Genomic DNA, 21,340 nt, shown 5'->3' with positions numbered 1-21,340 from the left:
GAAGTTTTGTAAGTTTTCCTTTGTACACCACCACACAATGTGATTGTGTCACACAGTTTCAGTGTGACTCAGGTAGTACATTAAGTGTTGAGGAATTATAGCTGTTTTTATACAAATACTGCGTTACATTGAAAGTGGGAAGATGGAAATGCTGCACGTAATGGTAGTGACGGCTGAATGATGGGGAACAAAACAAAAACAGCTGCAAATACTAGAACTCAGCCATCTTGGGTATGACGTCACTCCCAGCTCAAGTTTCCAAGGTAACAAAGCAGCAAACGTCCCCTATTTTCAGAAGCTCAAGGTAACTGAACAACTGACTGAAGAACAGTTTCGTGAGGCCGATAACGTCGCTATCGCTCGCTGGAAATCAATCACGTTCTGATTGTTTGAACTAAAATCCACTTTGAAGATGGCCAGATGAAAAATGACAAACATTGTTCCAGAATACTTTTGAACAGACTGTATATTAATGTGATCAATGTTTCACGTCTTTTGAAATATACGGGTTGTTTGTCACTGGTTGTGTTTCTTTAGCTCTGACAAAGAAGGACAGGAGCAGAGTGTCTGCTGAAGACATCCTCACACATGATGACCCCAGGGCTGCAGTACTGGTAAGATTAGTCCGTGTACTTTCCATCGGAAAAAGTCATATATTGTGCAGATTAACTCTGAACTATATTTGTACCTGTTCCTGTAACTGTTTAACAACTTCTGCTTTCTTTACCAGGAAAGAATTCAGGTCAAATCGGCCCAAGCCAGCAGCCTGTAAGTGTCCACACCCACACACGTGCACACAGGCACAGAGTAAAGTCAAAGTCAAGCTGGGCTTTAGTACTTATTTGTATTTATTTGTGTATTTCCCCTATCAGGCGAGCCCCTGGGGAAGACACACTAACAGGTGAGATCTGTGCTCCTCTGAAATCTGCGTAGTCAGGGTTTTCTGTCTGGCTTAACTAGTTCGGTTGCTTTACTTACAATGTTATCACAATGATCTTTGATCTGTTAGCTTTCTCAACATCCTTTGTGTGCAATAAAATCTATACTGTAACAGGTTTCACCAAAAACACCTTTCCCTTTTTTTAAAATACCATTTTCACAATATTTCGTTAATGTTTAACTGAAGAATTGTGATTTGTCTTTCGCAGCATTGTTCTTTAGAATAAACTCAGTTGACCTTAAGGGAAGAACACGTCACAGCACGTGTTTAGAGTTGTGCGAAGCATTTTCCAGAGAAGGAAAGGTCTAGAACGGATCAATAATATGTGATAGAGAGGAACGATTTCACTAATATTTAAAAGCCTACACCTGCAGACAAATCTGATAGGAGAGAGAAACGCTGCTGCAGAATGTTTAATGGGGCTTTTTTTGGTTTGTTTTTTTTCTGGATCAGTTTTTTACTGTTTAGTTCTTCTTCTGTGGTTACAGCTGCAGTTTCTCTCTATACGCCACGTCACGCCCACCTCGGACCCAGAAAGGACTGTGAGTGTCGCTGACTGGCCAAAAAGCACAATAGTTATCTGCATTAGTCATTTCATCTATTCTGAGCTTTAGTGGGAGATTAATCCAGTGAAAAATGGCTAATCCAATCAGTTTTAAAGCAAACTTTTAAAAGGAGTGGAAAATGGCATTTGTTGTTTTTGTCTTTATATATGAAAATCATTTTATGTATTTTTGAACAAAACAAGTATTTAAATGTATCTGCAACACATTTCTGGCCCTGAATAGTGTCAGTCGGTAAAAAAACAGTCATTAAAATATTTTAAATAATTTATTAATATCTATACAAACAAATTGATGATACTAAAGACATGACAAATTAAAGTAAGATATTTGTGTGAAATATTTGATCATACATGTGACTTTTAGAATTTCTTATAAAACAAACAACTGGCTTGAAATTGTAATAAATTTAATAATGTATAGATATCACATTTTTATACTTCAATCTATTTTTTTTCTTAAATTAAAAAAAACTTTTAGAAGTAAAAAAGAGCATGGGCCTGTTTGTGCCTCTGTTAAGTAGTGCAGTGACACCTGCTGGTGGATGTTGGAACAATTCACGTTTTTCTTAAAGGAACATTATTTAACTGTGGACATGCAGTACTTTTAATCCATTCAGATTGATTTAATGGAAGCTGCCCTAATTTGGAAGTGTCAGGTCTGGCTTCATTGATTTTAATAGAAATAAATGGCACTTCTCTGGTGCTCAAATCACTATTTGAAAAACTCAGGAACAGCAAGGCTTCTTTGCAGAAACCATGACACAAACTTTTTTAAAAGCAGGTTTAATTTGTAATATTTCAACTGAGCTGAATCTGTTAACCAAAATAAGCCACAAAATTCCATCTAGTTTCCCAATAATCGAGTAAAGCAGGCATCTATACAGCTAATATCTCCAAAACTTATCATTTAAAATGTTGTTCTGGAGATTTATGAAAACAAGGTAATTAAAATAGAACAATTATTAAGCTGCATAATGTTATGCAATTATTCCCCTTTTTTTAAAATGTTGCTTCTCTCTGGTAGGATTACTTGGATTACTACAACTAATTATTTAGGTTTAAATGATTATAATTAAAGTTCAAGAAAATTCACGATTACAAAGAAAAGTTTCTTTTTCTTAATACTACAGTGACATTATTGAAGACAGTTATTGGAGACTCTGGTACAACCCAGAGTATTACAACAGTGTGCAATGAACTTAACCTTAAAATGATCGCTTCAAACATGCGTACGCAGTCAGCTTCCATCGTTAAAGTGACTTTAGTGTATGAAGTGCAGTGCAGTTTATTTCCAATAATACCGCAAATCCCCCACAAATAGTCAACTAGTTGCTGCAGAATGGTGATTTAACGGCTTGGCGACCATGTTTTTATATAGGAACATAACCGGAATACAAGTTGACAGCTAGTTAAGTTGAGTTTTTTAATACTAAGAGCTGATTGCAAATATGTCCTCCACTTATTTTTGTGTTCTAGTCGCAAGGAAGTTGTAGTTCTACATTACTGTGACTAAACAAGCATGATCTCAGTATTAACTAAAAAATTACAATAATGATTTTTGTTATAATCAGACAGCCCTGACTTACAGCAAAGAAGCTTTATCAATAAAATAGCACTGAGGGTCAGAGGTAAAAATGTCTGTTTGATAGTCTGGACGGTCTTAAATGATTAATTCCGAAGATCATTGAGTCATTATTGCTGGTATGTTTTGCACAAATATAAACACATTATTTTCTGTTTTCCGTAGCTATTGGCTCTCCATTCAAGCCCATTGAAAGCTACCAGTACTCAGGTGAGATGGTGATGCTAGACAGTAAGATCTGTTCCATGTTTGTATCTATTAATATTTTTATTAAAATCAGTACTAAAATGTAGGTGAAAAGTGTAACCGAGACAAAGTATTTTCTGTAGTTTTACTTCAGCTCACTCCTCTACTGCTGCTGTACATGGTGTATGTTCATGTGTACTTTTCCTCTTGTAGCTGTGGAGCGGAACAACTTGATGCGGCTGTCTCAAAGCATCCCCTTCACCCCTGTGCCACCTAGAGGTAAGAACAGTACTTCACAAGGTGAAAATCCCAGCCGAAAGCTTGATGCAGGCAGTTGCAGAATGAGGAAGTATCAAGACGGAACATCACAGATCTGCTTTCAGTATTGTTTGTGCTTTTTTTCCTCACCCTATATCTGCAGCTGGGTCAGCAATAGCTGTCGTTTGATCGTGAAGCAAATAAGTGTACTTGTGTGTGTTGTTCATTTTGACTTCTCGATTGTCACGAGATTGTCACTACGTCCATCTCGTTATACCTACAGTGTACTCATCTGCTGATGGTTGCTCCAGCAAGATAACCCACCATGTCACAAAGCTCAAATCATCTGAAACTGGTTTCTTGAACATGACCATTAATTCACTGTACCCAGATGGTCTCTGCAGTCACCAGCTCTCAATCCAGTAGAGCAACTTTGTTTTTGAATCTGTCTCTCAAAGAATGAATGGGGGCAAAAGGAAGTCCAAGCTGGTGTTATTCGTGAACCTAATAAAGTGGCCTGTGAGTGTATGTAGTAGAGTTAGATGTGTTATATGGGTAAGAGGCATGCTGCCAGTTACTAATCAAATTTCAGAAATAAAATCTGGTTAAGTTCTATGTGAATTAGTGCTGTAACAGCTGTAAGAGTTGGCCCAAATCACGTTTGACTATTCTTTCAAAGAACATTTAAATATGTTTTACACGCACAGCTTCTCTGTCAGAAGTCCAGCTCCAGTCTGTGCTGCTCAGAGCACAAAGAAATGCTTCTTTTTTTTTTACCCCCGTAATCAAATCTAGAATATTTGTTAACAGTCCTAGTATGAACACCTCCAGGATGCAGCACGACAGCCAAATGAGTCTGTATGGTCTTTTAACCTTTAACCATTACTCTAGTCCTATTCTAATCTCTAATCTAATGCCAAATATGTTTTATTTTTGTTTTCTTGTTGTTGTTTTTTTTATTATTCTCCCAAATCAGCCAGTGAAAGAAAATAATCACATAAAAAACTACTACTAGGTTTCACAAAACATCGAGCCTCGAGGCTCACATTACCAGACTGTATGAATTTATTTCCATGTCCTGTTCAGAGGCTTGTTGGTTGATCAATATCTGTTAAATTTATGTGATCAAATTGCTAAACTAATGATTCCTTCTTTTTTTTTTAATCAATCCGTCACTACAGTTGAATTTTTACCTCTGTTTTGTTGTTCTGCATGTTGGCTTTGTATGGAGATACTGGTACAAACTAAATGTAAATACTGGTTCTTAGAGAAGTGGATGTAAACTCTAAGTGGCCTAAGAGCATTCAAGAACCTGCAGTTCTTGTTACACCTGGATTTACTGGGTGTTGTTTCCTGAGCCCTTGTCTGCTCCTAATGAGGAAGAGGAAGAGTGGAACAAAGGGTTTTCAGGCTCTCACTGACACACCCAGAGGAGCTCTGTGCCAATTTTCCAATGCACGAGTTGGAAAAACCCCCGACTCATTCAGTAGAATAAGTTTGATAAGTCCCTGACGAGGATGCATCTTGTAACTGCACTGACTTCAGTTAAAGTCCAGCCCGAAGACATTGTTTGTTTGCCTTCTTTGATATAAATGTCCCAAGAATAATCAATCGAAAAGTGACTTAAAGTATTCAAATACAGAACAGGGAAGAGAAATGTGTAGCAAATATGCATCCCTTATTTATCCAGGTGAAAATCTATTAAAGTGGTAGCAGAGATTGACAAAACTTTTGCAACTCATGCACCAGATTGCCCCCCCCCCCAAAAAAGGGTGCATTGACATGGAGCAAGAGTATTACTGTCAAACAAAGTGGGAACAGTGGCCTGTACATTTTACACATGTACAGTCAGAATATGTTAGTTTGTCCAATGATCTTTTAGCATCTGAAAATTGGGCCTTTATATTAAAATGGCTGTAATTCCTTACCGGTTAAAGTGGTACTTTTTTTTTTTCTTCTTTTTTTTCTTTGCATTAATGGAAATTATGCCATTTACAAAAAGATTTGACTCAAGTAAAAATCCACAAATATTATGGTGAAAACTCAAACAATTAGAAAATTTGGAAAAATGAGCATAGAGCCTAACTAGCTGCTCGACCCGCAGCTACTGTAGTTAAAGACACATTGAATCAAATCTGTCGAAAATAAGCGCCTGTCACTATTAGACCAATACGCCTGCATGAATGAGTTTTAAAGCTACTGTTTATTTTAAGGTCGTGACAGTGTGAGGTGTAATCATCACCCGCTGCTCTGTGTTCCTTCAGGGGAGCCGGTGACCGTTTACCGTCTGGAGGAGAGCTCCCCGAACACAATCAACAACAGCATGTCTTCCTGGGCTCAGCGGGGCCTCTGTGCAAAAATAGAGTTTCTCAGCAAGGAGGAGATGGGCGGAGGACTCAGACGGGCCCTCAAGGTGCTCTGTACCTGGTCAGAGTACGACATCCTGAAACCAGGACACCTGTATATAGTCAAATCCTTCCTTCCTGAGGTGGTCCAAACATGGCAGAGTATCTACAAGGAGGACACTGTGCTCCATCTTTGTCTCAGGGTAAATATTTTGACCTGTGGATTACTCTGGCATATTGGGGGTAGCAAAATAATGTCATTTATGGCAATATTTTAACATTTTTATTCGTTTATCACTGTTGGCAACCCTCACATGCACTGCTTTGTGTAACGTTGCGTTATGAAGGTTATTTGAAGCTTTTCATCCAGTGCTGCTTTGTGTCACTGCAGGAAATTCAACAACAACGAGCTGCTCAGAAACTGACATTTGCTTTCAACCAAATCAGGCCGAAGACAATCCCCTATTCACCGAGGTGAGTGTGCCTGACACAGAAATCCCATTCAACCATAAAGTACAGAACCACTTTCAGGCTTTATTTTTCATATCCTACCATTCCTCTTATTTCTGTCAGTCATTCACTTGGGTGTACAACATCCTACATCCACTTTGATGAGCATGTCTGTCACTGTGTTATCACTGGGTACTAGTATCAGTTCTTTAAAAATCTAATTATATTTCCATACAAATATTTTTGAGACCTTGACTACAAGCTTGTTCAAGTTTTCCATCTGCGACATGAACTTTAAGTTGTTCATGAGCCTTGTTGATCGTGCGTCATGGTGACAATTTTTATTTACACTTGTACAGGGGTGTTTTTCAGTGGTTGTAAATCTACATAATAAAAATAGTCTGTTGGAAGATGGTGGCTAGATAAAGCCATTATATTCATCCTCTGTTCTTATTTACTGTCATAGTCTGAACTACAGGCCAGTCGACATTCCTTTATTTGTTAAGCAAATGAACCCTTACTATTCATCTGTATCAGTTTTGCAGGCCTCAATTTCCAGGACTTAAAGCATAAAACTCAAAGATTTCACTTCCTTTTTTTAAAAGTTTGTTACAGCTTTAACAGTTCTGGTCAGCTGGACAAACTCTTGGTTTTTTTATTAAAGCATTAAAGCCACAGTCAGCCTCTTTTTCCATCACAATGTGTGTAATCTGATATCATTCTGGTCATCGCAGCAGTCACAATAATTCAAACCAATGTCTAAAAATGACCACTGATGAGTCATAGCAACAACAACCAGACCAGTATTTCCTGAGTCCACTTCAAAATAAAAGTCAGCTTATATTAATCCAGTGCAGTGCTTTCACAAAACAGGAAGAGTTTCGTTTGCACTGGCAGTGAGTAGAGTTTGTGTGCGTCTTTTGATCTGTTTGCTTTTTCTTTCTTGTACAGTGCTGCTGTTGTTCTCATGTGATGTGCTCCGTGAGGGCTAAAAGTCTTTGTTAAAATGTTTTTAACATAGATATTGCTTTATTTTATGGGTTCAGTCACCAGCGTCACATCATTCAGTTATTTGGTGGTATTTTCATATCATTTTTTTGAGATCCAACCATTTAGTGAGCTTGATATTTCTTGTGTTATTGCAGTTCACCTGGCTTGGCTGCTTTTCAAATTAAAATGCAAAGCAGCTGCCACATTTCTGCTGTTAATATTTGCATTTTAAGAAGGCAAACTAATGTTTCCTGGAGCACCAAAGACTTTCTGTCATTTGAAATGTTTTGGGGGGGGGGGGTTTGTTTAACTTTAGATGCAGTTCATTTTTCAACTAATACCAAGTCTCCATAATGAAAACTTAATGCATGATATATTTTGTTGCGTCCTTTCCAACAACTTCAAACTGCTTTTGAATGAAGCCTGTTCTGCTATATGCTTTCAGGTTCCTGGAGGTCTTTTTGCTGTATTGCCACTCTGCTGGACAGTGGTTCGCTATAGAGGAGTGCATTACCGGCGAGTTCAGGAAGTTCAACAACAACAATGGTGATGAGATCGTCCCCACCAATCTCCTGGAGGAAACCATGCTGGCCTTCAGCCACTGGACCTACGAGTACACCCGGGGAGAGCTACTGGTGCTCGACTTGCAGGGTAAAATGTCTTCACACACCCTCAGGACATGTGATGGGTCCCACCTAATACAACTACAACTCATCTTTCAATGCCTCAAAAACTGTCAAGTTCATTTATTTAACAATAGGATCCATCACTTTCAGTACATGGATCCATCAATAATCAGTTATGGAGTTCAAGACAAAGGGCTCGTTTAGAAATGATGACATCTGTATTTGTAGTTGACAAACGTGAGCAGTTAGCTGAGGTGTTCTCATCTTCTTTACTCTGTCAGCTGTGAAACAAATCTTGTGCCTCCTGTAGGTGTCGGGGAGATTTTGACGGATCCTTCAGTTATAAAGAGCGGTGAGAAGGGGTGAGTGCTCCATTTCTCACATAAATCAGTCGCCCTTTTAATCTGTGATGTTATTTCAGAATTAGAATACTTTATTTTTCTCAGAGGAAATGTAAGAAGAGCAACTAGCAAGTTAAAGTTAAATAGTACAGTATATTACAAAATAGCTCTAATTTGTCTTCATATTTAATTCAGTTTTAACATTACTGTCAGTTTGTCCTAAATGATGTCTCCGTGCCTGCTGCAGATCTTACGATATGATATTTGGACCCGCAAACCTGGGAGACGATGCTATTCGAAACTTCCGTACAAAACACCACTGCAACTCCTGCTGTCGGAAACTCAAACTTCCTGGTGAGAGAGATTTAATTGTTGCTTTAGTTAGATTAATTTTCACTTTAATCTTACACGAAATGAGTGGTTCGCAAACAGTGGGGCCTGCAGCCATTACAGGTGGAGTCCAGGGGATTGTAGTCCAATTTAACTTGATCTGCTTCTGAGGTGGGAAATCCTAAGAAAAAATCCAAAGCCCAGCTGATACATGATTTTATTGACAAAGTATTTTTTTTTTCTGCTGGCCAGACATTGTGGATCATGGAAGGTGGATGAGTGCTATTGTAATGGGTGTACACCGACCCCCTGCTGCCACACAGTCATCAGTAATATCACAGGAGCTACCACAGAAGTTGTATCTAAACCTTGCAGTATTTCACAAAACAGCTGTTCTCACATTAGAAAAAGATGCTTTGTTCCACATTTAGCTTCTTGCATATTTCCATTCCTAGTCTCTGGGCTGGAATATGTAACACTAAATGGGTTATAAACAAAAAGCAAATGCATATCAGGCATACAAGTTCCAGTCATAATCAAATGCACATGCAAACCTTCAACCCTTACATCACCTCTCCACCCACGGAAGATACTACTGTGAAACCACACACGTCAATTTGTGCGTACACATCCTTTCATTGGTCGCGTTATAACGTCAACAGAATAAAATTGGTGACAAACAGGGTTGCTTACTGGCCACTGACTCATGGTTGTTTTTGTTTTTTTTAAAAACCCTCACACCTGATGATGATAATATTAATATTATTAATATTTATTTACATTCTCATTTTATTTAGACTTTATTTTCATTTACACATCCGTAGATTTTTAATTGTTATGTATTTAATGTACTCTTATTCTGCTTATAAGCCAATTAAATTTCTACTTTAAAAAAAAATTATTCTACATTATTGCATACATGTTTCGTTATTAGGTTGCCACTTATCTGTGAAGCTTTTTGCCTGCGTGAATTCTGATTTATTGACCACACTTTAACTTTGTTCCCATTTTTCATGTTCATCAGATCTGAAGAGGAACGACTACACACCAGATAAGGTGACATTCCCACAAGAAGAACCTCCGAGCGCCGGGGGTGGCGTTAAAGAGTCCCGCCAATCAATGAGGCTGATGCTGTGATGCGTGCGAGGAGACACTAACCTGATTCATTATAGTCATAGCCAAGGAGCAGGAAGGTGCAATGAACTGGAATAGCTATGTTTCAATCGAAACTGGTGCATGCAGACTGTGTCATGTTTTTCTGTCCCACCCACCAAAATGCTGTGTGAACATAAATCAACCATCTTACTCTTTGTTTTTGTTGTTTTTTTAGTATATACATGGGAAGGGTGTGGAGAAGGTTTTAAAATATTTTGTACAATTTTATGAATATATATATATATATGTAAACTGGATATATCAACAGGTACAGTGTCATTGCAAAGGATTTATTTATTAAGAAGTCTGAAAAGTTGCCTTGTTTTACCAAAAAAAGAAGAAAAAAAAAAAGAACAAATCTAAGTGCATTGTATATCTGTTACAGCAGCTTCAGAAGAGATCGCTTGCTGAAACCGAGTCACTGCTACACGGCGGATTGCCACCAGATCATTTTTACAGACTTGTATCAAACGTTTTGTCTCTTAGTTATTGAAAACATATACACGATTAAAGATCATGTAAAGTATGGGCAGATTGCAATGCAACTTTTACAGAACAATGTATGTAATTTTATTGTATTGAAAGTGTGTCCAGCAAAATATCGATAATAGTTTTTATTGTTACAAAGGTACTATTGCTATATCTTTGTCATCAACTATTGTATGAGCAAATTACAGTCTAGTGTATCTTATAGATACTGTTACCTGGCATGAGCTAAACAGATAAAAATATTTTATTCAGGGGAAGTGACAAACATAAGGGTATTACTGTATACATTTTGTACTGGATATCATTTTAAACAAATAAAATGTTAAAGTTTTAGCAACATCGCCCAAGTCTTAAAATAATCATTGTGTTAACATTTGTGGTCTCTATTCAGATTCTAACTCTTATGTTTCTGCCTGCAGCTCTTACAGTAAGTACACATCAATATTTTGCTCTTTTTTTTTTAAATTCTAAGTTATGATATTATTATTTTTCAACCAAAATAATTATGAACATGGGGATTTTGTGCTTATTCTGAAAAAACAAATCTAAATATATTCAGGGTTTAGACAGATGGTTTGTTAAAACGCACTTTAAATGCATCGCCGTTAGTGACGGCCAGTCAGGTGCATGGAGAAATGACCTTAACGAACCTTAACATTTTATGATCAAACCTAAAAAGAAAGGTAACAGCTTAACCAGAAAGCAAAATTTAATTTACAAATTATATTAATTGATCGTCATCAATAATACGAAAAAATAAAAGTGAAACCGCTAGTTAAAATTATAACTTAACAGTTGAAAATTATTAACAAGATTTAGGTTAGCCAACTGTAGTGGTTAGCTAAGGCTGAGTAGTAAAATGTTAATTAAAAGCTGGAAATTATTAGCCACTGCTAGGTTAGCTTATGGAAACTGTTCAAACTCGTATATAATAGTATCGGAGACACTGAATCGTTAGCAAACATTGTACATTAACGGTTATTACAGCTGTCTAAAATTAGCAATAAGCTATAAATTATTAACTCACGGTATTGACTTCAGAGTTAATGTAGCTAATTAGTAAAACGTTGGATAATTATTAGCCAATATTATAGCCAGCAGCTAAAATTCTTGAAGTGGAAGCTGATTAAATTATTATGTAATTAATGGCCAATTTATTGGGTACATTTTGCTAGTACAGGGTTGGGCTCGCTTTCAGAACTGCCTTAATTCTTTATGAGACAGTCAATAAGGTGCTGAAAACATAAACCCAAAGATGCTAAAGTTATTAGACTTAGATGTTACGGCTGGAGACTATTTGAGTAAACTAAACTCATCGTCATGCTCATGGAACCAGTTTGAGACGATTTGTGGTGCCGTGTGTTATTCTGCAGCCATCAGAAGATGGATACACTGTGGTTATGATGGACATGGCATCAACAATACTCTGGTAGGCTGTGGTGTTTAAGTGATGCTCTGTTGGTGCTAAGAGGTTTAAAGTGTGTCAAGTACAACATCTCCCCGCGTCATTATGCCAGCAACAGCCTGAACTAGTGATACAAGGTGGGTGTATTCTTTCATGTAGTGTAAACCACAATCTACCCGCTAAATGTTGCAGCAGAAATGGAGACTCACGGGGCCAAGTAATATTGTTTTCTCAATCTTGTGTTGTCCAGTTTTGATGTGAATGCACCGCTTCTTGTTCTGAGCTGACAGGAGTGCGGTTCCCACCTGTTGAAATTTTAACTGATAGTGTGAATAAAGGAGTTTGTTGCCAAAAAATGGACAAACCGCTGAAAGTGTCTATAAAACATAACTAAAAGGAGTGGAATATTGAAATAGTTGTCCTGAACTAATAACTGGGAATGTGTAAGTGTTTGGAGCTACTGACATAAGTATATTTCTACTCTAAGAAATACAACAAGCCAAATTCAGTTTTGTAACCTTTTCTAGATAAAGTGAAAATGATTAGTTCCCATGATAAAGTCTGCCACCTGACATTTAGTTATATTCCAAGCATGCACATCTAACCAACACGGGTTAAATTACTCTTGAAATATTGCCGGTGCGCTCAAGCTACCAGCAGCCCTGCCTGCAGATGAAAGGCATAGAAATACTTGATTGTCATTCTGCAAAAGGAAACAGTAGCTGTGCTGTTTTCACAGATTCCTGAGGTGAGAAGCGGCTGCTTGTTATCAAGTCCGCACACAGAGAAACCTCTGTGTAGCTGCCTCTGGTCACACTCACCTGTGCCATAATTTGATACTTGAAAGGAGAACTTTGACTGCAGATAACTGGAAGATTTGCATTTTTTACATTCTTAGCTGAACCTTTATCCCCACAAGTCGGACATCAGGTGTGGCTGCAGTCATTACAGGACAGAGAGTCACTTGAAAACTGTATGAAAGAAAGAAAGAAAAAAGTCTCATCCACCCTCCCACTGGGTGTGGTTTGCTTCTAATATAGTCGACTGTGATCGTGACTAGGCGTTTCACTTCTTGAAGCTGAGCACTGAGTTTACATCTCAGCAGCTGCAAACCATGGCCACAGTCACTGTTGAATACTGGTAAGTCTAATGTATTCTGTGCACACGGTATCAGCACGCTTGCTTTTCTTTCTACTTATTCATTATGCTTTTAAGATGTAGCTTTACTTTGAGATGATTTTTTGTTTTTAAATGCATCATTTCATTTATCATTTATGTTGCTTATTTTTTTCTGTATTTCAAACTAGAGCTTAAAGGTGTGGTAAATGTTGATGTTGATGTTCCCTTGTTGTTGGTTTGTGGCACAGTAAAGGATGAAGTTATGCTTTTCGCTACCGGGATCTAGCTGGTCTCCTCCGGCAGGTTCCTGGTGTGAAACTAACAGGACTCACAGGAGAAGACAGTAAGCTGCTCTGGTCTTTATGTCATACATTGTCTGTGGAAATCCACTCATGCCATTTCAATTACAGACATATTTCACTGTCGCTTTTTAAGTTTCGTGCGGGGGAAAAAGTGTACATATACAGTTTTCTTTTATTATTATTTACTTATTTCTACCTACCCATGAAACATGTCACAGATCTGTATTTTGGTGGTAGATGGAATAAATCAGTATTTCAACGTGGCATCCTCCCCCCACACAAAAACAAACAGTTTAGCCAGCAGTCATGCTGACAGTATGTGTGTGAAATGATATGAACACAGTTTCATTTTTGTGAATTTCTCACCCCATCGCAGACAGTTTTGAGGTGTCAGTGAACGGTGAGCTAATCTACTCCAAGCTGAAGACGGGAGAGTTTCCTGATAATGAAGAGGTTAGTGAAATGTAGATCTACATCTTATTCAGACTGTAGTGTCCCTTTTTTCAACTGAATTTATGTTAATTTGAACACTGTGCTGTTCAAAAACAAAGCCAGCTAAGTACAGTTTTCTTTTCAAGCTGAACAAACATATGATTTTCATGAACATAAATTAGCTTCCTTTTTTTTTTTTTTAGTGGCACGTGTTTTCAAGCCAACTTTTGGCATGTCATTCTAACAAGGAAGTACCTGGGCTCTGTTTACGAAAGCAGGTTTATCAAACAAACTCTGAGTTTGGCACTGAAATCTGGATTGAATAACCCTGAGATGAGGACACAGCAGATCAGAATTGCTTCAAAACCATTAGTTATTAATTGGGTTAGTGTTTGTCTTAGGCAACTTGCACACGAGTTATTTTTAAAATTTTGATTTTGCGCTTTCTTTTTGAAAAACATATCTGTCCGCATTAAAATGCAATAAATGATAAGTGTTGTTTAGATCAGAGGTGGGCAATTCATTTTCTCATGGGGCCACATGAGAAACTTGGGACTGTTGTAGACGGTGGAACATTTTATCCCTTTATAAACTGATTAGTGCAGCAATATAATCTTAATTGTATAGAAGTGTTGGCCAATCAGACGTCTAGAAACAACAGCACAGCATCGTTTGGCCTCATAAAAAAGACAAAGATGGTTTCTGAAGGTTTTTAAAAGCTCACTAATCTAAAACACTGTTTAGATGTGAACCAAAGCTACTTGTAGAAAAGGCTCCATTTACCAAAACAGCCATGTATGTGTGCAGAAGGCTTTAGCCACGTGTTATAATGAGGCACATTTTCAGAAACTAGAAGATGTGTTTTCACTTAGGCAGCAGAGCTTTGTTCTACATGTCTATGTTTGTTCTGATTAAGGGAAAAAGTCTACATTAAGCAGAGACATTAACCTAACCCCTAACAAAGATTAAGTGATTGCTAAAGCGATGAAATGTTTAGAGATGGCACGATACCACTTTTTTATGTCCGATACCGATACCGATATCATAAATTTGGATATCTGCCGATACCGATATGAATCCGATATAGTGTTTTTTAATCAACAAAACTGTTTTTTAAATATCTTGCTGCATTTTGTATAAGTTCATACTCAAGTTTAAAACAACAACTACACTAAAGCTATTCTGTTATACCTGTATGCAAAAAAAAAATATTTCATAGTTCAGCAATACTGATCAATCTAATAAACTTCAACCTACACCATCCTCCCTATTCTGGTATTTTAAAGAGTACTTAGCATAAATATTAAGCAACCTAACTAATAGGGTTCCAACTCCCAGCAACAACAAAAATAAATAAATAAAAAATAGGGAACCACCCCTCACACTCCACCTCATGATGCTTAATCGACGTAATCAACCTTAATTTGATGCAGTGTGAAAAAAAATGCACAGAAATCAATTATTTTTCAAGAAATATTAAATAGATTCAACATCTTTCTTCAACAAAATTGCAGACTGCACAGATGGTACCTTCCCAAAGGAAAAAGTACTATAGCTTACTAGGGTATATATATATTAGACTTAATAGTCACTATATACAGTAATTGACTTCTATTCATTTTACATCAAATTAAAACTTTGGGTGTCAGATAATTATTTATTAAAAGCTAGACCTTTTAAATGAGAATAAGAAAGAAAAGTATGTCTTTGTGCCCCCTTTTCCCTGTTAATGCCCTATCGGCCCCCCTGGCTAAACTTTGCTAGATCCGCCCCTGCACAGTTACCAGCGTCAGCTACATAGAAAAAGATCCTGGAGTAGAAAGTAATATTAAATACATTCTAACAACAGCTTATCAAGCTTAAATGTGCTGCTGTTGTTCAGCCGCTGGTTTCCTCTTTCTGGTGCAAAGTGGGCCAAAAGCAAACAAGAGACACGGACTCGAGACAGAAAAGCCGATCAGCTGATCATTAAGCAGTTTCATGATTGAAGTAGCAGCAAGAAGAGGCAGTCGCTCCATATATCGCTTGTTAAGCTTAACGCAGGAATGCTTTACAAACATTCAGAGATGGACTTACACACTTGCTTTACTTCTCTCGGGGATAACTTTGTCGGAGATGAAATGTCGGGTTGCTAGCGAAGCTCCAGATGCTATCCAGACCACCGACAGGTCCCGCATGCCACAGCCGCTCTATCACGTGATGCATACTGCTCTGACGTGCTAACGTTCTGAGGTGAGTTACGGCATGTTGCAAGTTTTGTGAGGTGCTTTCGTGATATTTAATGGATCGAATTACATTTTTTATTTTTCTCCGATATCCGATCCAGTAATTTAGGTCAGTATCGGACCGATACGTAATATCGGATCGGTCCATCTCTAGAAATGTTTGAGTGCAGAGTAACCTAATAACACTTGACAGCTGCCTCACAGTCCACAGAAAGATGTCAATTATATTCTAAGATGAAAACAAGTCCACAATGATTGCTCTGTTCTCATGCTGATAACAGACTGGTTAAAAAAAAGAAATGTAACAAATAGCAAATACATAACTGGATAACTGGGTTTACAGTTTGTGGAGGTGTTAAGCCTCAACGGAAGAAGCTAATTTGGTCAACAGTAAATAGCACTGTCCTACTCTACTTGCGCACTCAATGCACTTTAAATATAAATATTTTTAGCGACTATCATTCTGCTCAATATTAATTTTATCCCTCGTTCTGTTCACATTTATCACACTTGTTACTTTGTTTCTATATGAGAGAGATTCTGAAATGGTTTTGACTTATTTCTATTAAAAGAGATTTTAAAACCCACACAAATGTACATTCATCTCTGTAATCCTCGTAGTTTTTTCTTATTTTAAAAATGTAGATTTTAAAATTGTTCTGAGTTATGTATTGCAGTAATAGAGGCCCTTTGTTGCTGCCTGCAAACTTATAATACTTTATAATAATTTGATTAACAACAAACTAATAGCTTTTTATTTTATCATATTTATGTTTCGACTTTTTGAATTCTTCACCCTTTTGTAGTTTCTGTTGAACTCTTCACCCCTTAAAAGCCTACAGGGCGTAACCCTTCAAGTTTTTGTCCTGAACTGAGGAGTTTCTGTCATATTTCTGCTTATAGAGTTGCATTAAAAGTTAGTAAGTAGGGTGTATGCCTTTGCAGCTGCCCTTGAAAAAACTTGGAACTATTTGAATGATTATCAAACCACACTTTCATTAAGATTTCCGGAGATGTCAGAGCTCGTCATCATGGGTACAGGGAGGTCATCAGATGTCAGTTAACTGAACTCCCTCTTCAGTGTGTTTTCTTCTATGATATTGTTTTTTTGTTTTTATTTTATTTAACCAACTCGTATATTATGTTTTAGCTGCAATAACACACAACCGTCCCGACTCTTTAGTTAAAAAACTTGCTCACAATGAAACAAAATTTAAACTAAATAAACTTTTTTCTTTTTCTTTTTTTTACAACTTCTGTAAAATGTTGCAGGCAAAGTAGGCTGACAAATCAACTGTAGCGCTGCATTTGTAGATACTCGACTGGGGTCACAAATGAACCCCCAGCTGTGTGAACTTTGATGTCGACTGTATGATTGAGGAAGTGAAGCTGTGTCAGTCATCTGCAGGAAGGGAGGGCTTAGAGAGAAACTCAGGCTTTGTTGAAGTGAGCAGACGAGCGTCACAGACTCTGTTACTGTGGTAACTGACCCATGGGTTATTTCTGGAACTGAAAACCAAGAGGTTTTTTCTCATAATCAGGGTTAACAAACTCAGAGTTCTCACTAAACCTGCTTTCTAGAACAGGATGTGTTGAATTACTAACTTGATGGGGCACGTTGACAGCTCACCACACATCAATGTTAAATATCTTTGTGTTCAACCAGCTGACAGAGAAGGTGAGAGCGATGGTCCCAAAAACGAAAGGAACGAAAAAGAACTGGAAACAGAGATGCTCTACCCAATAGGAGGATGGATGGAGGATGAAATGCCAGCTGTATTTGCACTGACTGTATTTGACCGATGTTCTTATTTGTTTGTGTGTTTCCCTATTCTCTATCCAAACAAATTAACATAAGCATCAAAGAAAGGGACATTAACACATTTTCTTAATTAAAAGTGTCACAGATCAGACAACTTGTTTGCTGTGAATGCACACGCAGATGAGATGCTGATGGGAGCCCATCAGAGGACCTGACTGCTGATCTGCACTCCTGTTTATGAATGCACACACTAAAAACTGCATGTGGTGTGTGCACGATGCCACTGGAGAAGCTTTTCAGTTGACCCTGGCCTGAAGATGTGCTCTCATCAGGTCTGTGTAGCGCAGGTTATTATGAAACATATCTAAGTTTAGTTTACATTCATCATTTGGATTTTCCCTTTTTAGATAACAAAAAACATTGTTTCTGTGCCTTGAATAGAATAATTGTGAATGAGGAGACTGATGTCACTCTCATGTATCTGCCTTAGGATAGCTCACACAGGTGAACAGCAGTCCTTGTTAGCCCCTTGATTATTATGCTTGTTTAATAGAAACCGTCGGTTTATGGAATAAACGAGTATCATGTTTTAACTACGAGCTGCACGTCAGCTGTGACAAAATGGTTTTTTGAACACTGTCGAATACTCGCAGACTGTTTTAATTCAGATCTGCTGCTGTGGTCTCTGCACACTTCCTGTCGTCTGTGGTGCTCTGCATATATTCCTGAAGCGCTATGTAGTAAATGTGTCAAGCAAACAGGAAGTGCAGGGAGTTTTAAATAGTTTTGAAGTGTAGCTGAAAAAACCAAACACATTTTATCACATCTTTGAAACGTGCACAAAGATCTGATCATCACTTTTGTGCCTCACAGTGTATTGTGTGAAAAAAAACAAACAAACCTGAATGATGGGTTACAAATGGACTCTTTCGACACAAATGAAATATAAGATGTTGATTATGGTATGTTTTTGTGATTTCCTGTCCTCTCTATGTTACGCTGATAAACTAACTAGCGGCTGGCTGCAGCTTCATATTGATGGTGCAGACATGAGAGTGACATCCATCTTTTAATCCAGTGGGTCTCAAGCCTCTTTCTACTGTGCCACAAATCCCACAAAAGTTTAACGTTCATTAAGAATAAGAAATATCTACGCTGAATTTGACTTAAAATAAGCTTCAGATTAGCATTTGTAGCATTAGCAACTTCAGCAACACTTTATAATAATGTCACACTATTAAGCATTAATATAGCAAATTCATCATTTATATAGCATTATCTGCCTTGGTATGTCATTTATATACACAAATGTTTATCCTTCTGTTACTGTTACCCTTGTATAGCTAACACTGCTACCACATACATCACTGCTAACAATAATCACAGTCATAATAATATGTGTATTTATAAATGGCATACTAAGTAATGCTTCATAAATGATGAATTAAGCACTTGCTAATACCTTAATAATGCTTAATAGTGCAACATTATTATTAAGTGCTACCACAAACTGTCTGTTTATCCCCTCCCCCTCTCAACTGGCCACTCTAGTGCCCTGCCCCACTGTTTGAGAAACACTGTAACATTAGCTGATAAGCAAAAGAAGTTACAAGAGTCTAATAGTTTTTCTTTTTTATCTTTCTTTTATTTAGTGAGCCTTGCATTGTAACATTTTTAAAGAAGCTAAGACAACATCAGATACTTTGTGAACTTTTTTTTCTAGGAGGTATTTTTTATTTTAATATGTGGTGTATATGTTTTATGCTTTGCCACACATAAAAAATCACATGGGACTGTTATTTTGATAGACCTGTGTGGTGAGTGCACTGTCATCTGATCTTTTTAAAGGTTTAGACAGATTTTGAATTAGTGACACATATTTAATATATGTTTCAAACACGTTAGCTTTTTTGTTCATGTTTGCAGCTCTTTTTTTCAAAAATGAAATAAAAACAAAGAAATCACTGTTGAATCTCTGATTTGCTCGATTGAAGCGATTTTCACACCCGGGCTGATGTCATCCGCAGGATAATATTATCAGTCACTGTAATGAAAGGAAAAACTTTCTCAACTGATTGTCATATCTGATAAATGATATTAGTCTAAATATACACAAGCTGTGTTATATGATATATTTGTTTATATATGATACAACAAACAAATATATATTCAAATATTTTATGACTTTTTAAAAATCTTATTGTATCATACACCTTCAACCCTGAAATGAAGCATTATCAAAGTAAAGTCTCACTGTTGTCATTTGTTTAAATGGAGTCTTTGTTTTCCACTGTGTGAAAGGATTAAATCTAAAGCTTCGCCTCTCTGCTGTGTAACAAGTTTTTCTTTAATTAAACATGCATCACAATGACGCACCAGATTGATGTGGTGTTTCCTATTGTCACTGAACCACTCCAACTTGCTATTGTTTGCTATTGTTTCTACAGTTCAGAAATTCAACAGCTATGTCCTGTTGAGGCATTTCTAAAACCAGGAACAAAAAAAGGCGCATTAGCTGGAAACTATTTTCCTTGATGGAGTATTTGGTGTTTGGTGGAACTGGGAGAGGCTGACATACAATAAACTACAACTGAATAAAAGGCATTAATGAATTCCTGAAAAATACAACATTTTAAACTAAAATATATCATTATTTCCTCCAATTTTACCTTATTTCAGCTATTTTCTTATAGTATGTGTTGATTGTTTTGTGTGCAGTAACACAGTACGTGCCCATCATTTATATTTTATCTATAAAAAAAACAAATTTAATGCACAGAAAGAATAACCAGACACCATCTTTTAAAGGACATCAGACAGCTGAAACAATGCAAAGCCATGGCCCTGTTTGGTCTACTTTCAGAGCACTTATAGAGGTCGCCATCTGTGTAATCTTTGTATCTTATAATCCATAAAATAAACAGATCATGATAATAACTGAGGATTTGTAAGCAGCTGCTTGAATGCTCGGGTTCACTGGAAGACTAAAAAAACTATCAACAGGAAGCACAAAGCCACATCAGAGGGTCAGGGTTTTCTGTTTCACAAACAGTGCGACTGCATGTATGTCATGGCTGTAACGGAGAAACATGCACATACTACACTGAGAGCAGAGTTTCGGTGCCCCATTAATGCTCTATTGTTAACGCTGTAATTGTGTGTCTCTCAGCAGAGACATCCGCATCTTATTTATAACAGACAAGTTGGTCTTTATCTGTTTTCTGTGATTTCTATAAACGCTGTCATTCTCTGCTGCTGGCCAGTTCCACTCTGTTAAGCCTAAACTCTCCACGTCTTTGATCCTGTTGTTTGTGATTGCTCCTGTAAGCTGCTTTAGCTGGTAAATGTTTACTGACTGCGATAATGTGGAGGAACCTCTTTAACGCTGAAGCTTGTTGAGTAAAGCAAAGTTTTGGGGAGCTTCAGGCATCTTCAAGCTTCAGCCTGCTGATTGGTTGGGCTTCTTCTGTGTTCCTACAAGGAGTCTGCAAGCTTTCCTGACGGGTTTCTCCCACAGTCCAAACAGATACGTGTTTGGTGACCTGGTTATTCTAAACTGAGATGAATAATTGCAGATTTTTTTTCCTAGTGATTATGATGGTTGAAAGAGCTTGCGATATCACAACAATGGCCATATAAATAATTGTCCTTGTGCAAAATGAATGAAGTTCAGAATACAACAGGGCAAATATTACTGTAAATAATACAAATACAGTCAGATTTTGTGTTGAATTACAGGATGTGGGCAAGTTTGGTTTCTGGAGAAAGGAATAGGTACTTTTATGATCAAACCTGAAAGTCAGAGCTTGATCAGATGAGCTTGAACCATCCCTTAGTT

General features: G+C 37.3%; 1 protein-coding gene and 1 long non-coding RNA gene across 4 annotated transcripts in view; both read left to right on the top strand.

Moving 5' to 3' along the window:
• Positions 1 to 10,030, top strand: part of trpm7 (transient receptor potential cation channel, subfamily M, member 7) — a 96,679-nt gene extending 86,649 nt beyond the window's left edge. For 2 of the 3 annotated variants that reach the window (XM_085383342.1, XM_085383410.1), the window contains exons 29-40: positions 538 to 614; positions 731 to 768; positions 873 to 901; positions 1,429 to 1,482; positions 3,253 to 3,297; positions 3,487 to 3,552; positions 5,796 to 6,079; positions 6,268 to 6,350; positions 7,762 to 7,967; positions 8,253 to 8,304; positions 8,531 to 8,637; positions 9,638 to 10,030. In XM_085383342.1, coding sequence (XP_085239468.1) covers positions 538 to 614; positions 731 to 768; positions 873 to 901; positions 1,429 to 1,482; positions 3,253 to 3,297; positions 3,487 to 3,552; positions 5,796 to 6,079; positions 6,268 to 6,350; positions 7,762 to 7,967; positions 8,253 to 8,304; positions 8,531 to 8,637; positions 9,638 to 9,750 — 1,154 coding nt within the window. In that variant the 3' untranslated portion in view covers positions 9,751 to 10,030. The remainder of the gene's footprint in view (positions 1 to 537; positions 615 to 730; positions 769 to 872; positions 902 to 1,428; positions 1,483 to 3,252; positions 3,298 to 3,486; positions 3,553 to 5,795; positions 6,080 to 6,267; positions 6,351 to 7,761; positions 7,968 to 8,252; positions 8,305 to 8,530; positions 8,638 to 9,637) is intronic. The other variant, XM_085383417.1, reaches the window with a different exon arrangement.
• Positions 10,031 to 12,684: 2,654 nt separating this feature from the next.
• LOC146678335 (uncharacterized) lies at positions 12,685 to 19,854 on the top strand. Its single transcript, XR_014907983.1, has 4 exons — positions 12,685 to 12,802; positions 13,030 to 13,124; positions 13,460 to 13,536; positions 17,407 to 19,854. It is a non-coding gene; the product is annotated as an uncharacterized LOC146678335 (long non-coding RNA).
• The last annotated feature ends 1,486 nt before the right edge of the window (positions 19,855 to 21,340 follow it).

The sequence above is a fragment of the Rhamphochromis longiceps genome, linkage group LG1 (genome assembly GCF_057381845.1).
Source record: "Rhamphochromis longiceps isolate RC_006_pf linkage group LG1, R_longiceps_female_GT1.1, whole genome shotgun sequence".
Taxonomy (NCBI): domain Eukaryota; kingdom Metazoa; phylum Chordata; class Actinopteri; order Cichliformes; family Cichlidae; genus Rhamphochromis; species Rhamphochromis longiceps.
This window is presented reverse-complemented; position numbering and strand designations above follow the sequence as displayed.